Source organism: Microtus oregoni, unplaced genomic scaffold (assembly GCF_018167655.1).
Source record: "Microtus oregoni isolate MIOR12 unplaced genomic scaffold, Mior012 000001F_ref0000356, whole genome shotgun sequence".
NCBI classification, from domain to species: Eukaryota; Metazoa; Chordata; class Mammalia; order Rodentia; family Cricetidae; genus Microtus; species Microtus oregoni.
In genome coordinates, this window is record NW_024543060.1 from 24225169 (window position 1) to 24241631 (window position 16463).

Sequence of the window (16463 nt, forward strand, 5' to 3'; positions counted from 1 at the left end):
GTAGCACAATACAATAAATAGGTAAATCTAAACTACAGTATTTGTGAAAAGACCATTTTCCCTTTTTAAAATAAAAAGTATAAATTCTTTAGCTGTGAATAAAAATATGCAGCCCTAAATGTTATTTGAATCACTCTGACATTTATTCCAATGTCAAGAAAGTACAAAAATAATACAGAAGGGCTGAGAATCGAATTCAGTAGTAGACTGCTTGCCTAGCTTGTGTGAGGCCATAATTTGACTCCCAGAACTAAAGAAGTAGGAGGAGGAGAACAATACATGTGAAAAAAGATGAAGAAAGAAGAGAAGGGGAAGAGAACAGAAAGAGGAAAAATAGCAGAAAGAAAAGAACAGGATAAGAGTCTAGGAGGAATAAGGGTAAAGAGAAACAAGAGAATAAGGAGGGAAGAAGAGAAAGGAGGAACCGAAAGGAATGGATAACAAAGACTAAAATGAAAGACAGGAGTCTTTCTGAGTCATGCATCAATATACATGCATACAGGGCACATACCAACTCTTAGGGCACACCAAAATCTAAGCAAACTTTCTAGATCGAGAAAATACTGAACCTGGATGTCTGGCTTTTTCCATACCTGGGGTCACAGGTCAGACTAGGTAAATGACTTCTCTAGACACACAGAACATGTGCATAAAGGCTCAGGTTCAGAGTGGTGTGTACCTGGGCAACCACAGCCACCAAGTCAGCTCAACACCACCTAACTAGCAGGATCGCCCCAAGACTGACTCTCACATGTGTTAGAAAGGACTCAGGCTAAGTTCACATTGTAACAATACATTAGGAGCCCTGGGGATTGCATGCTGAGAACGGCTCAACTCCTAATGTCAGGGAAGAGTTCATCTCCTAGGAAGAACTTTCCAGCAGCTCTGACAGCAGAAGAATCTACGTTTGTTTTGTTTCCACACACTTCTTGCTCGACACTCCAATTCTTCCTCTATTTAAGCAAAGCTAACATCCAGTACCCTCCAGATACATGTGAGATAAATCCCTGGATACTGTGGCCAGTGCACACTCGATGAACACGTCTCCCTCTGGTTTTCGCCATCACTTATCTCTTTAAATGGCTTATGGGAAACAGGGTCAAGCCAAGGTCTTTGGACATGATTGAGTCAGGCTGTTTCAATTCTCTGGAAACTATGAGCACTGTCTTTATTCTTATGGTTTTTTGGTTTACTCGTTTTTTAAAACATTTTAAAGGGCTACTTATAATTAGAATCCTAATCTTACCTAAGGTGTTGGGGTGTATACTTTATCACCAGGATATATGCTGAGTGGCTGATTAGGTACAACCTTGTAGCCAAGTCTTGAAGCTTCAATGTGTTTTAGACTATAACCCATTCAACTCAACTGATCTGTCTTACATATAAATTGTCAAAAAGCAATGTACTTATCATTAGAAGAGGTAAGCATGACTTACAATTCCAATTATATATATAAATATATGTAAAATTAGATAATAAAAAATACCCCATTTGTACATTTTCACCCTCTACTTTGAATTTTTATTAAGGGGTGAGCTTAAAGAAGTTTAAAAACAACAAGATGAGGAAATCAGTTGTTCATGAAATTATTTTAGTCCCTAATTAAAAATTTGATTAGCAAAATATTTGAACAAATATTTTAATTATACAAATAAGAAACCAAACTAACTGCGCAGACATATATTAACACTGAGGTTGTATGCTTCTGTACATGACAATGCAGGAGACACAGGGAGGCTTACATGCCCTCCTCCCCTACGATGCAGGAGACACAGGGAGACTTACATGCTCTCCTCCCCTACAATGCATACTGCAGAAAGAAGCTTCACCACATCCGCCATCATATTGGGCTGCTTAGGATCCATGGCTTTCGCCAACAAGGAAAGACTCCTCTCTTCACTCATAATTCTTTCTAAGCCATACTGCAACAATAGAAAATGAGTTAAATGTTAGGAATTATTTGGAACGATGGTGCATAAATTTTAAAAATTATACTTTTACCTCTAAAAAAGACAAAGTATGAGGACCTTGTAACACCATAAAAATTTCCCAAGTATTACTATTATATTAAGAGTGATGAGAATCTACCAAATGCAAAAAAAATCCATGAAGAAATAAGGGATTCTCAACATTAACGTACAACACAAATACTAAAATAGTCACGGAGGACAGGGCAATCTCTGCGCTAAGAAAGAAAGTGGGTAAAAGTGACAAGCAAACACACAGATCAGCACTGTACAATCAAAAGATAGGATAAACCAAAGAATAATCTATGTCATTTTCATGAAACAAACTAAACACTTTAAATAGAGTTAACCCAGTGTATGAAAGTATTATTGTTATAACATAGAAACTATGTAGAACACTTTTATTTTCCTTAAGACTGAATATCAAGTTGCATTTTCTAATTACACCACATCTGAATTCAGACTAGACACTTTCAATTGTTCAAAGCCCAAGTGGCTGCCACAAGACAGTACAGGTCTAGATCTGAACCTAGTATATAAATACACAAAGGCAAAGGACAATTTATAAAGGAGCTGTGTAGAAACTCCCATAACAGAAATATGTATTCTGAGCACAATGGTACTTTTAAACAATAAACACGTTCAAAATGATTTGTTGAAGGATAAAGTTTATGTGATACTGCCATAAAGTCACATCCAATTAGAATATAAGTAATTATATTAAAGGCATATTATCTTAAGGAAGTATGTATTATCTCTTGGCATACCAGTAATCTGCATCATCAGTATAAAAATGCAATAGAAGACATCAAATAATACTTCTACCTCCCATGTAATTTGGATGATCTTTCTCCATAGTATAAAACTTGTAGATCAAGTAACTACTATAAATGATCACAGGAACATTAATCCCAACTACACACCTACCAATTATGGCTGAAAAATGGCTATAAATCTAAGTATCAAAGTCAAAACACTAACAAGGTTAAACACAAATGCTTTATTATAAAATTGGGTTTGTAATGTTATTATCACATATATTAGCATTAATAGAAAAAGAGAAAAAAGCAAACTTGACATTGTGCAGAAACAGTGCATTTGCTGGAAAATACTATGGTGAAGAGATGTGACAGAGGGAGGGCAAGCAGAAGAGGCAAGACCCCAGAAATGAAAGTGGTAGGAGTTCCTTCTTATTCATGGGAAAGGGTTTACAGACAATTAAACTGGTCAGAAAAAGGCTCACTGTTCTGATGTTCTGAACTACAAGCTGAGACTTCAAAAGCTGGCACAGAGAGAAGAGCCACACCATGCCTTGGTAGTATTGCAGAAAATTGTCAGTAATATAGGAAGCACCCTTTGGACAGACTCAGAAAGACAAAGATTAGCACGCTCTGTACTGAGAAAACCATTGATAGATGAAAGCTTGTCTCTAGTGCCTGCCTTCCAGATTCACAGTCAGGCGGCTCTCTAGGCTCCTGATAATCTGGGATGGCTGCAGTCAGACTTCCTACCATTTCCATTTCCCAGCCCCACCCCAATTCTAACTCCTGGGTGGGAGGGCTGGATATGAGCGCACTCTGATTTTATGCTCTGACCACAATCCTGTGACACCAAAGGCATGACCTCTAATTTTCTCAATAAAAAATATAATAAAATAAAATAGAAGAGCTCATTTGGTGAATAGAATGAGGCCATATTACCACTTTTTCATAACTATTACTAAACAAGGAACTGTCATATACTTCAATAAAATTATGTATGCAAAGACTTTAAAAAGAGAAAAATTGACTGTGAGAAATAGTTCACTTACCAGTGCTAGCATCAAAGTTCTTTTAATGAAGGCTTTTAAAATGAGAGCGCTATCACCAATTTGAGAAGGTCTAAAAGGTATCTTTCCTGAATGTCAAGGACCCACTTGGGATAATATGATAACTGGCCTGTTGTAAACCCAGAACCAATGCTGTGTTCTCTTAGCATTCCACAGAAGGCCTATTGTTACCTAACAGAATTCCAGGCAGCTGAAGATAATATCTTTAGCTAAGGGAAGGTAAATACTCTCATCCCTGACAAAACAGAAAACATCAATACTGTATGACAACTGGGGATAAGCAACAATCAATGGTATGTGTATCCCAACAATGGCAAAAATATGAGGGATGAGGATAGCTTTAACAGCAAGACTCTCATTGTCAATGGGCATAGAATTCAATCCCCAAACCCCTTTCGAAAACAAAGTCTTCCTTTGTATGCCTCCATATTTTAAAAGATTCATTTAAAAATTACTTTTTTCTTTTTCTTTTTTTTTAATATCGGTCAACTACTTTCGTGCCTAAGCCCTCAGAGTCTAGAAGAGGGAGTCAGATGCCCTAGAATTGGAGCTATGGATAGTTGTGAGCCATAATGTGGGTGCTGAGAATCGAACCTAGAACCTCTGGAAGAGGATATAAAGTTTTACACAACTGAGCCAACTCTCTAGCCTTAAAAAAAATACTTTTAGTTCCATTTAATGTGATAAACAATTCATTTTGACAAGATGCCACAGTCATTCATATTAATGACATAAGTGATGGTAGCAAATAATCCTAAAGGCTATATAGTTTCCTCATTAAAATGAAATCCAGTGAAGACTTCACAGTGACATGGTAAAGTGCACATCTATATAGCTGATTAAATGAAGCTTAAGAAAACTAACAACAACCTTGAATTGATAATATGACCAGCACTTTGCAAAATAGAGTCTATATTTTAAAATATTAATCCCAAGTGTCAGTGACTAAATTTTCTGTTTTATTAACCTACGTGCCATTATCAAATTCAAATGCAGTATTTTATGGCTCTATATAAACTATAAGAAATAAAATCTACTATGACTAAAACCAAGTAAGGAATGTGATTTTCTAAATAATAATTTATTTTAGCCATTAGTCTTCTCAAATTTAACTTTGGTCACATACACCTCCTTGGTTTAAAAGAGGCACACCTGCAATTCCTTCCTTTGAGCTTCATGCCACCAGGAAAATTCCTCTACTACAGCCTCACTTTTTATAAAGGCCTCTAAAAAACAGCTCAACTTGCATGGTGGAAACAACCCTTTACAAGGAGTTTCTCATCCTTCCAGTGCCTACTCTTAAAGAACATGCAGACAACCTACTTCACATAACACAGCAAAATTCTTTAAAAAGGGGTCTACTCCTCAGGCAATCTCCTTGGGAAGTATCAAGGTGGGAAAAAGTAAACAACACTCTATGAATTTAAAAAAAAAAAAAAAAAAACTAGAAAATTGTAAAAGTGACTCAGCAGAAAGACAACTGTCTCCAAACCTGAGGACCTGGGTTCAGTCCCCAGAACCCACATGGAAAAAGAAGAGAATCAATTTCCACAGGCTGTCTTGTTTCTTCCACACTGACCCTGTGGCACAAGGGCACAGACACACATGATCATGGCATAAACAAGTGTTTAAAATAACTAAACAGGAAACTCAGCAGAATGCTTTCACAAAAAACAAAATTAGAAAACAAAAACAGTTGCTATAACAAAATTAAATACTAACAATTTAAGGATGTATATATTTAACCCTCCAGATGTTTATCTTTAAAGAAAAAGGCAAAATATGCTTCATTAAAATTTGCCAAACATGTACGTCTTTTCTATAGAACATGATCACACATCACAAGAGCATACATAACCTTTGCTCCCCTGATATCCAACAACTGACATACCTATCATTACATCACACATCAGGAGGTAGATGAGCTGACAGTCAGAGCTAAAGAAATGAGGCTATCAGCAGTCACCAAAACAGAGTGAGTGACCAGGCAGTTATGGCCTAAAGTTTTCTGCTTAATTCAACTTTACTACACAAGTACTTTACACTACACAACTTTACTATACAGATATGCCATATTATGCTGGCTCTATAATAAATATAACACTGCTACATTTCTAGAATCTTCTAACATCTGTATATATTAATTTTATCATAGGTTTTAAATTCTCAGGATATGAAGCATGGGTTTTCACAACTTGAATCTCTGGTAACATATATATAAACTATAGTTACTAACAGTGTAGGATACGAATGCCTAAATCCTGCTGACCTTTGAAAATCAAAAGGAGAGAAGCAAAAGAAGCTCAAGGTGGAGAGCACAGGAGAGAAAGCAAGCGCCTCTGCAGGCGGGGGCTCACATGTCAGGGGCAACCATGTTCACCTCCCAGCTCCTCCTAAAGTCCCCTGCTCTTCTATCAACATAGGAAACAAACCCGTCATCACCCAATGGCATGCAAGTAGAACTCTCGATGGTGAGGCTGTAATTCATGTAAGACTCTGTGGTGAACAAAGGGGAACTCCCCTGCAGCATACCTGTGTGTTCATCAGGGCTTTCAGACACTGGATAACTTTGTGCTGATTCTTCTTTACAACTCTTTCTTGGCTGTGTTAACATAAATACAACAATATTGAATTACAGTTGGGCATACTAACAAAGAGCTTAATTAAATATTATTAACTATACTTACATTTGCCCACTAATCAGTTTTTCCAAAATGTCCAACAATAGTCCGAGTCCCTCATGTCCAAAGCTTTGCACCCAACTAAAAAAAAAAACCACACAGGTGAGTTGCTTATATGCCTATAATTATTTTAAAATTTTTGTAGTCATAATCATGACTACTATAAGCATAACACTAGATACAAAATTGTTCACGGTTCATAGACCTTGACTGTAAGAGTTGAGGGAAAATGCCACTATAGACAGAAATAGGCTAACATCATTCATTCAAGCTTCTAAGAACTGAGTCTCAGCCATGTTCCGAGTTCAGCATGTTGATAACTAGGAATCCTCCATGGATACACAAGTATATATACCAAAAACTTGGGAAAAGTATCAAACAGAGCTTCACTCAAGTACAGCGACTCACTAGATCAAGCTGGACTATCAAATCTGGGACTATCTGGGAAGGGAAAACTACAGAGGGAGGGAAGGCAAATAGGATACTAGAGGTGAGGGTTTGGACTAAGACTAAGAAAAAGATACGGGACAAACGTTTATCAACACAATAGAAAGATACATAGTAGGAGAGCTTGCCAGACTACCAAAATGAAGTTCTATAACTATTAGGAATATCTTAAATTTCAAAGATCAACTTCTTTAAGAATTAGAGGGAAAATAAAGCATTTATCATGTAAGTATTTCCATCATGGCTGAATGGCATGTGACCCATGAATCAGTGATGCACTCAAAAGGTTTAAGGAAGTTGGACATTATTGCTACTGGAGAAAAAAATGATGTTGATTACAGAAAAAGCACAAGTGGTAATCAAGAAACACAGGTTAACATATAACAAAATTGTAACTGTGTCTCCTACAAAAGGGGGAAGAAAAAAATAGCAGAATTTCTATATGTGTATTTTCTGTGTGCCCACTTCCATGTATGGTTTCCATGTGTATGAAAAGTAAATGCTAAAAATAAGCTATCAAAAAAATCAAAAAGAAGCATCATAGAGCATGAGAACAAGTCACAAACAAGTAAATACTGCCGCTTTCTTGATTAGGATACAAAGTAACTTTGCCTAGAGATAAGCAAAAGCCAGAGTGAGCACAGCATAGTATTAACCTAAAAACAGAAATGCAACTGCCAGAAAATTTGTACAAAGCCCAGAGGTGACCCTTTACTGCCATATCTGAATAGGAATGGCCCTCACAGATTCATGTGTTTGAATGCTTGGCCCATGGGAATGGCTCCATCAGAACGTGTGGCCTTGATAAAGTAACTGTGACCTTTTTGAAGGAAGTGTGTCAAAGTAGGGGTGGGCTTTATAGTCTCACATGCTCGAGCTAAACCTAGTGTGGAACACAGTCACCTTCTGCTGCCTACAGATCAGGACACACAACTCTCAGTTCCTTCTCCAGCACCATGTCTGCCTGCATGCTTCCATGTTCTTACCATGACAATAATGGGCTAAACCTCTAACTGAAACTTTAAGCCAGCCCCAATTAAATGTTTTCCTTTAGAAGAGATGCCATGGTCATGATGTCTTCACAGCAATAGAAACCCCTAAGACAGAAGTCAAGAGATTTTTTGCAATGGTCCTAAGCACACTTTGGGGAAAAAGTTTTCCCCATAAACGCTGCTGAGAGTCTTGACATCCATATGCAGAATAAAGCCAAATCATTCTCTCTAATAAATTACAAAAGTTGAGTATAAATCATTTAAAGAATTATATGTAGGAGCTAAAACTATAAGTCACTGGGTTACAAGAAACCAGAAGCATCTCAGGAAACTGGAATAGCATGACTTTTTTGTAACAGGTTCCCAAAGGTACAGAAAACAAAATCAGAGGTAACCAAATAGGATTACATCAAACCAGAAAGCATTTTTACCACAACAAAGGGGTGAGCAACAGAGAAATAAATAAGTAAATAAATAAATAAATCATCAACACACTGACAGAAAGGACTGGAAAGTAAGATATCTAACTGGAGGAAAGACCCACAATATAGGAAGGGCTCCCAAAACTCAACTGCAAAAACAATAACCTTATTAACAAGTAGAAAAACAATCTAAATGATCGTTCTTCAAAGAAAACAAAGAAATAGCCAAGAAGTACATGAAACATGCTCAGCACAGCTAACAGTCAGGAAAAGAAATGAGAAGGCAAAGCAAGCTATAGCGCCATTCAAGTAAGAACAACTCTTAACAAAACCAAGACAAAACAAACGCCATCTGTCAAGGGCAGGGGTAAAGCGAAGGTCTGCACACAGTTGGCAGCAATGTACATTAGTACAGCCTTTACAGGAAACAGCAAGAGGCCTCTTCACCTAATAATATCAATTAGGAACAATCAATAGCAATATTAGAATCATATTCAAAGGAAATAGAGTTAACCAGTCAGAGACATTTGCACCTCCGTGTTTACTGCAGCACTGTTCACAACTGCCAGGATACAGAAGCAACACAGTGCCCAGAATCTAATTCCTAGATGAGGAAATGTTGTGCACAGACACAGCGGAGCATTAGTCAGGCATGAAAATTGAAATCCTGGTATTTGCAGCACCATGGGTAGACCTGGAAATCTTTATACTAAGTGAAATGGGTCAGGCACAGAATGATATGCACTGAGTCATCTCACTTCTGAGGAGATCTAGAAAAGCTGATCAAGTTTAACCTGAGACACTAGGGGTGGCTATCAGAGGAGAGCAGTGGGGCAGCATGGACAGTCTGCTGAAGGGGTACTAACCAACAGGAACAAGAGCTTCCGGTGTGCCCTAGAAGGTTATAGCCAACAACTCTGTGCTACACATCCTAAAGTCAGAAGAAAGAGTTTTGAATACTGATACCCAAAAGAAATAATTAACGTTTGAGGGGAACAGATGTTGAATTTAACTAAATATCCCAGTGTAGCTATGTATTAAAACAGTGCACAATACACCCATTACATGTGTAGCTTTCATGTTCTTGTCTAAAACTTAGCTTAAACTACGAACCTTGTGTGAACATCACCTTCCGCATTTAACACTCTGGACACAGCCTCACCACCTGTACATTTTCAGAATTTCTGACATCCGAGAAGGCAAAAGTATTTCTGCACTGCATATTTCTTTGCAATCACACTGGCAGTCTCCAGCCACACGATCTTCCTCATCTCCTCTCTGCCCAGTGAAAGCCATGAAATATCTAGCTGAACAAAGCAGGAACAGCAAAGGCATTCACTCCCCATCAAAGACTGAAGACCACTATTATGGCTGAGAGGAAGGAAACAGCTAAGTAAATGCCACTGTTTTCAAACGAAGCTGCTACTTCAAAAGTGAAGAGTTTACTTTCTCCTATCAGCTACAGACAGATTACCCACGGGCATTTCAAATCTGGCTTTCATGTTTCATGAAAAACACCTACAGCATCCGCTTAGCTGCTTCCTTGTTTACATCTTATTCTGTGTTTATTCTTATTTCACATGTACTGTAGAAGCTTGAAATCAATCATGTAAAGAGTAATTTGTGAGCCTTATTTGACCAGGATTGGGATGTGTGGAGTCTCTCTGCTTTTCACAACTGCCTGTGTTATTCTTTCCCAGTGGGCCTTTAATATTTTACTTAAAGTGGATTTTCTACCATTCCCATATTCAAAAGTATATACATGAAGAGATTCTAAGGCTAACATGAATGATATGAGATTATTCATACTGTTTCGCCTTCAGTCACTGACAAATAGTTACTATTCACAACGTTAGCTTAATTGTAATATATAGAGTAACCTTAAATTATGTTACTGTAATATGCTAATATTTTGATGAAGGGTAGGATTTACTAATGATGCAAACCCTATGCAAAACACAAATTTCTTGGATCTGAGTAATAACAAAACATAACTGTGTAAACTTTATCAATCATAAATAAAAACAACAATTATAACTAAAAAAATGGGACCAACAGTTCTCAAATCAACAATTTTTAGTTATCCCGAATACGACTTTTCTAGACTGAAGTAATTAAATTTTTCAAGCACTCACATGTATCATATATAAGCTAACTGTCCATGAAGCAAAACTCACTAAGGTAACTTCAGTGAGAATACACAAATCTCAAATCATAATATCTTATAATCTTCTCATTATGGGAATTAATTTATCAGCAACAAGATCAAGGTGAACAAACTATAAAATGAATAATGTAAGATGCAATACAGTAAGATGTTAGCCGTGAGAGTTCTAAAAAAGAAATTGCTTTCTCTTGTGTTTGTTACTGTTCCTTCTATTTTTCGAAATATAATTACATCTGTTTTCCTTTCCCCTTCCTCCTCCAACTCTTTTCCAAACCTATTTTTGTAAATTCTTTGAGAATTTCAAACAGTGGATTTTGGTTATAACACCTTCCCCAAACTCCTGCCCGACCCTTCCCTCTCCAACCTTAGTGTCCTCCTTTTCTTTTAATCAAGTCCAGTGCCTGCTGCCCACCTATGGTTGGGGAATGGCCATGCACTACAGCACAGTAGTCAAGAGCAGGGAAACTTTTTATGCTTGTTTCCATGCTGCCTTTTAAGTGAACAACTTCAATGTTTTTCTATTTTAATCTAAGCATTATGTTATGTGGTAAACACGTACCTAAGAAAGGTATGCTTATATGTCATAAATGATATTTTTTAAAAAGAAAATTGGAATGCATACGAGGAGTGAAAGAGGAACATAAAGGAACAACATACTATTTAAACATAAAAACTAAAGGAAGTGTTATTAGAAAGGTCAATTCAAAATATACCCAAAGTCACACCTGGTGTAATGGTACATAATTCCAGCACTGGAGAGGTAGACATGGGTCTTCCCGGCTTTTTTTTTTTTGGGGGGGGGGGGGCGCTTCCAGCTTTTAAAAGCTGCCTAGCACATGCACACAGGAGGTTGGCATGACGTCACACTGATGATGCAGATGATGGGTGACTCACGCATGCAGGCAAGGGTTTAGCTGAGTCATATGCAGATGTAACCATGCATGCGCGCACATGGGTCATGTGGGACCCTTTGTGTACAAGGGCCCCTCAGAAGGTGCCTGCCTTTAGAACCGGGAAGTTCAGCCTTATCTGTGGCTGAATAATTACAATAGGTAGTTGTCCTTAGCAAACTCTAGATCACATTCCCCTCTAATTCTAATTATTTTCTCACTCATTATTTAGGAACATAAAATCACATCTTGTCTTCTGGAAGATAAAATGAGGTACCAAGTATACAGCTCTGTAGTCTTGACAGAGGTTAGTTGAAATCCATAGATTTCTACAGAAAAGGCAAAGTTTCCGATCATTTGAGAAAAAAAAAAACCTGGAAAACCATTATCAACTGATCTCGGAAGGATGAACCGTCAAGAAACTAGCTGCCGGTCTTGCTCTGGCCTGGCAGCACAGGGCCATCAGATGTCATCTAACTGTGCGTGCCGTGGAGGGTGAAGAAGCAACGTGTAACACTGCTGCTTCAAAGTAGAAAACAATGCATCTGGGAGATACTGATTTAACCTGCCTCTTAAATTCTGTAACAGAAGATGATAAAATTCTCAAGTGCCTTGATGAAAGCTAAGTAAGACCATATAGGACTTGCAGGCAGGGGTCTCAGTATGAAAGTCAGGCTGAGAGCAAGATATAGGAACCATTAGCAGAGACACATGAGGAGAGGGAATTGGATGCCAATACTCCAGATACAGAGTCCAAACTACCTTTTGGTAGCAGTTTAGGATACCAAAAGTGTAGGGCCCAAGGATCTACCCCTGTTCCCGGGTTCATTTTGAGGACAGTTTCTGGCCAGCCAGCCTTTCCTGTTTGTTCCTGTGCTCCTCTGCCCCACCTGGTGATTAGCTATAAATATAAAGCACTGTTGACTCCACCTTGGGCATGGTAATTTCCCACCTGCCTGGGGGTATTCCATTGTGCAGCAGCTAGGTAGTAAAGGTTTTTCCTAAGTTTGAATAAACAGCTTTCGGCTGATCTCCTTTCGAATGACCCAGGTCTCTTGTGTGTTCTTTCGATCTGCAGGCACTTGCCCTCTGGCGAATGGTACAGTGATGTGCTAACTGTACCAAGAGAGTAATGCAGGCGTTACACAAAAGCAGTAGTTGCTCCCAAGGACACAGGATAAAATCCATAGCATAAAAAATGATGTTCAAAACCTCGGTTTAGAAAGCAAATAGAGCTCTCGGTCATCTCAATGAACAGTAGGGGCAACAGTCAGATCTCTGCTGAAAGATTTTCTGCTGACACAGAAATTCACAGTCACTGCCTCTCTTCCAAGTGTGTCCTTGGGAAAGGAAGCACAAATAAACCATGATCAGAACTCGAAAAGTACTACCAGGCTATAAAGATAATCTTTATCGGATGCAGTTTTCTTAAGACTGGTAAACACTTCCAATTTGCCTGGACCTGGTGATAAGTTAAAGATCAACAAATAGTTTAGAATGAAATGGAAGAACTTTGGCTTGCTACTTTCTCAGAAGACCAAACTTCACATCCCAGTGCCTATAGCAGGTACCTCCCACTGCCCGTAATTCCAGTTCCAGGGGAATCTAGCCTCCCTAGACACCTGTACTCACATGCGCGCACACACACACACACACACACACACACACACACACACACACACACACAATTTTCTAAAAATCTTCTAAATTAAAAATAACAAATTTCAAAATAAAAAACAATCTTAAAAGGATACTTGTAAAATAAAACAGAGACATATTTGGCTAATTATATGTAAGCAGAGCTATGTAGCAAAGTTAAGGACACTTAGATGTAGCACCTCCTAATACTGGTACCCAGAGCAGTAGCTTTACTTTACATATGGAGAAGACACCACAAGGAGATGATGTCTTTGTAGCAATACTGAGCTTGTCCCAGACTTTATGCTCCAAACATCAATTCAGCTCTCAGATAGAGTACGCTTCTACACTGAACCAAGAGTGATGGGTCTGGAGTCACTGTACTAATTCACATTTTAGGCCCAACTGCTGTAGAAAGGGTGAAGTTTAGTTACTATTAAGCTTATGTTCAATATTAAGCTTATGTTCAAGTGTTCATTAACAAAAGCAGCTGGCCTTTTTTAAGGGGCTCACTGTGCGCATGATTCTGTATTAGGTATGAGAAATACAAAAATGAATAAAATATGTTCTCTGCCCTTGAAGCGACCACAGATTAGTGGCAGAAACAAATGTTGAACGAAGTTATTTCCATAATGTCGTAAGTGCTATCACTGTGACACTATGGGAACAGAAAGACTTCACACGGTAACTGATACCTGACCTAAGTGTTGAAGGTTAAGTCGCAGAACAGGAGGTTTTTTATGCAGGTGAAAATACACACAGAGGCATTGGCCATGAAAGGGGTTCCCGTGATGAATACCACGGCAAGCTCAAACAGAAATGACACAGACAGGCACTGAGTGCTTAGGCAGTGTAAACGCCACATCACTGATAACAGGAAGCCACCAAACAGCTAGGCATGTGAAGAAGGTATTGGGTTTTTAGAGCCTCAGAAGAATGGTCCAGAGAGAGGGCGAGTCTAGTCATCCTTCAGTCAGAAGCATTTACACTGCCATGCAGGCAAACTGCATAGCATGACGGAGTCTGCTGCAGAGTTGCAGGTACAGAGAGAAGGCTTTGTTCAAGGTCCCTGTGCGAGAAGAAAGGATGGGGTGGGATGAGTAGTCTATCTCCAGAAAATGGCTCCAAAACTGGCAAACATCATCTGAGTAGACTAAGAAGATCTATGTGTTTGGTATTTCTGCCTAAGGAAGGTTTCCAACACCCCATGGGGGGGGCATCAGTAAGAAGGGCCTAGTTAGCATGTACCCTAACAATGATGAAAGAGAAGAAACACTAGTTCTCTGCCTAAAGAGATGTGCATCCTAACACCAGAAACGATGAACATAACATAAAATGCAGACAAAGAGAGAATTAGGGTTACAAACAAGGTAACCTATGAATAAAGACAATATCCCTAGATTACCTAATTGGTTCAACCTAATCATATGACACTTAGATGCTGAGTCAGTGAATTAGACGATCAAAGTGGAAGGCTCAAAACAGAAAAAGGAATCAACCCACCTTTATTTGTCTTAAGTGGGGGGTGTCTATCCATTTATTCATATCTTACTTGAATTCATTCATGTTTCATGGCTTTCAGTAAAAAAAAAGTACTGAACTTAATTCTCTAGAATTACAGTATTTAAGAAATTATGTGATCTTTATTTTTCCCAAGTTAATAGCTTGGGAAATACATAAAAATAAAGTTTATTTTATCTTGTTTTATTTTTATTCATTTTAAATCCTTCATACCTGCTGAAATTACTGATAAATTGTAAAAACACTTGGTAATTTCAAAATTCTCTTTTTAACAATCACGCCTCTGCAAACAGAGACTTTCGTTTTTCCATTCGGAATCAGTATGCGTCCCATTTCCTACTCCTGCCTCTGTGCTCTGAGTATAACGTACAGCATGGTGATGAATAATGCATGCACGTACCCTTGTCTTAGCCAGAGTTTTATGGGGGAAGGATTTAGTCTGTTGTTATTAAATATAATATCTGTAGGGTGCTCTTTAAATTATTTTTAATATTATTTTATGAGCATGGTTATCTTGACTACATGTATGTCTTGCATAACATGCATGTCTGGTGCTCATGGAAGCATAAAGAGGGCACCAAATACCCCGGAACTGGAATTGCAAACGGTTGTTAAACACTATGCTGAGTACTAGGAGTCAAACCCAGAACCACTGAAAGAGCAGCCAGTGCTCTTAACCACTGAGCCATCTCTCCAGTCCCTTATCAGGAGGACTTTTATGACTATCAAAGTGGACAAATTTACTGAATGAGAACTTTTTCTAGAGCTGTAACAGTAAGAAAAGAAACCCACACATGCTATGTACATTCTAGTGGTAAATTTTTATGGGTTGTTTAAACTCACTCCAAAGTTGCCTTTTGAAGCAATGTTGTCAATGTCTCAATTTAGACCTTGTAATTTTGCTTTAATGATTTTATTATTAATAAAACCCTTTACTTGGGTGTGGACTATGCACCTCAAAAGTGTAAAAACATAATGTCTGTAAAAATAACTGAATAATAAACATTTTAAACAAATGTATAAGGACGGGTATATAGTTCAGAGGGAGAGTGTTTGCCTAGCAGGTATGAAGCTATATGTTCAAATGCCAGCAGGATAAAAATCTAAGTGTTTCTATGGAGGAAAGAAGCTCCAGGTTCAGCCACAGGAATCCCATCTGTGGAGACAATGCTCAATCGAAAACTCCAAGTGACTGCCTCAACTTCCCCAGAGCTTTTCGAATGGATGCTGTGAGCAAATGCTTGAAAACATTATTCTATATCTTACAGTTAGTTTGTTCCTTTATTTAGAAGGCTCACCGAAAGGGACACACTTCTCTTCCCAGGACTCTGAGTTTGAGCTCCATCTGCCTGTCATAACAGCGCTTCCCTGGTGACTTCTGCTTGGTGTTTGTCAGCCTCTTCTGGTGAAATTACCTTCCTGCTGTTCCTTTTTCTTTTACTTGAAAGCTTCACTGGAGGGAACTCTCACTACCTAGATGTCCAGCTGACTAGCTCAAAGGGATGCCCTGGATCACTATATATAGGATGCTCTGAGCATTCAACTGGACTGCTGTCTGTCTGTCTATCAGTTACTATTCACCCCAGCGCTGGCTTGCTGCTGTCATTCAAAACTTACCCATTTGAAACCAAAATTATGTCTGTCATAGATCATCCTCCACGCTTTACAATAAACATGTATTTCCGGAGGGTTCAAGTGCAAGAGTAAGACATCTTATGAGGATTGCGTCTCAATTCCCAGAGAGATTACCACTCCTATTCCTCAGCCTCCACACAAGGACTCTCTTGTGAGCACACATTCAGTCAAGAGCACTACCATCATTTGCTTTTCAAATATTGTGATAAAACATTTTGAACAAAGCAATTTGGGAGGGGAAAAGGTCTATATGAATTATATTTTCTAATCACAAT

General features: G+C 38.4%; 1 protein-coding gene across 3 annotated transcripts in view; it reads right to left on the reverse strand.

Annotated features, from left to right (window-relative positions):
- Diaph3 (diaphanous related formin 3) overlaps nt 1–16463 on the reverse strand; it is a 459276-nt gene that overhangs the window by 312783 nt on the left and 130030 nt on the right. For all 3 annotated transcript variants that reach the window (XM_041667741.1, XM_041667734.1, XM_041667725.1), the window contains 3 exons: nt 6483–6557; nt 6328–6397; nt 1786–1922 (listed from right to left, as the gene is read on the reverse strand). In XM_041667741.1, the coding sequence (XP_041523675.1) occupies nt 1786–1922; nt 6328–6397; nt 6483–6557 (282 nt within the window). The remainder of the gene's footprint in view (nt 1–1785; nt 1923–6327; nt 6398–6482; nt 6558–16463) is intronic.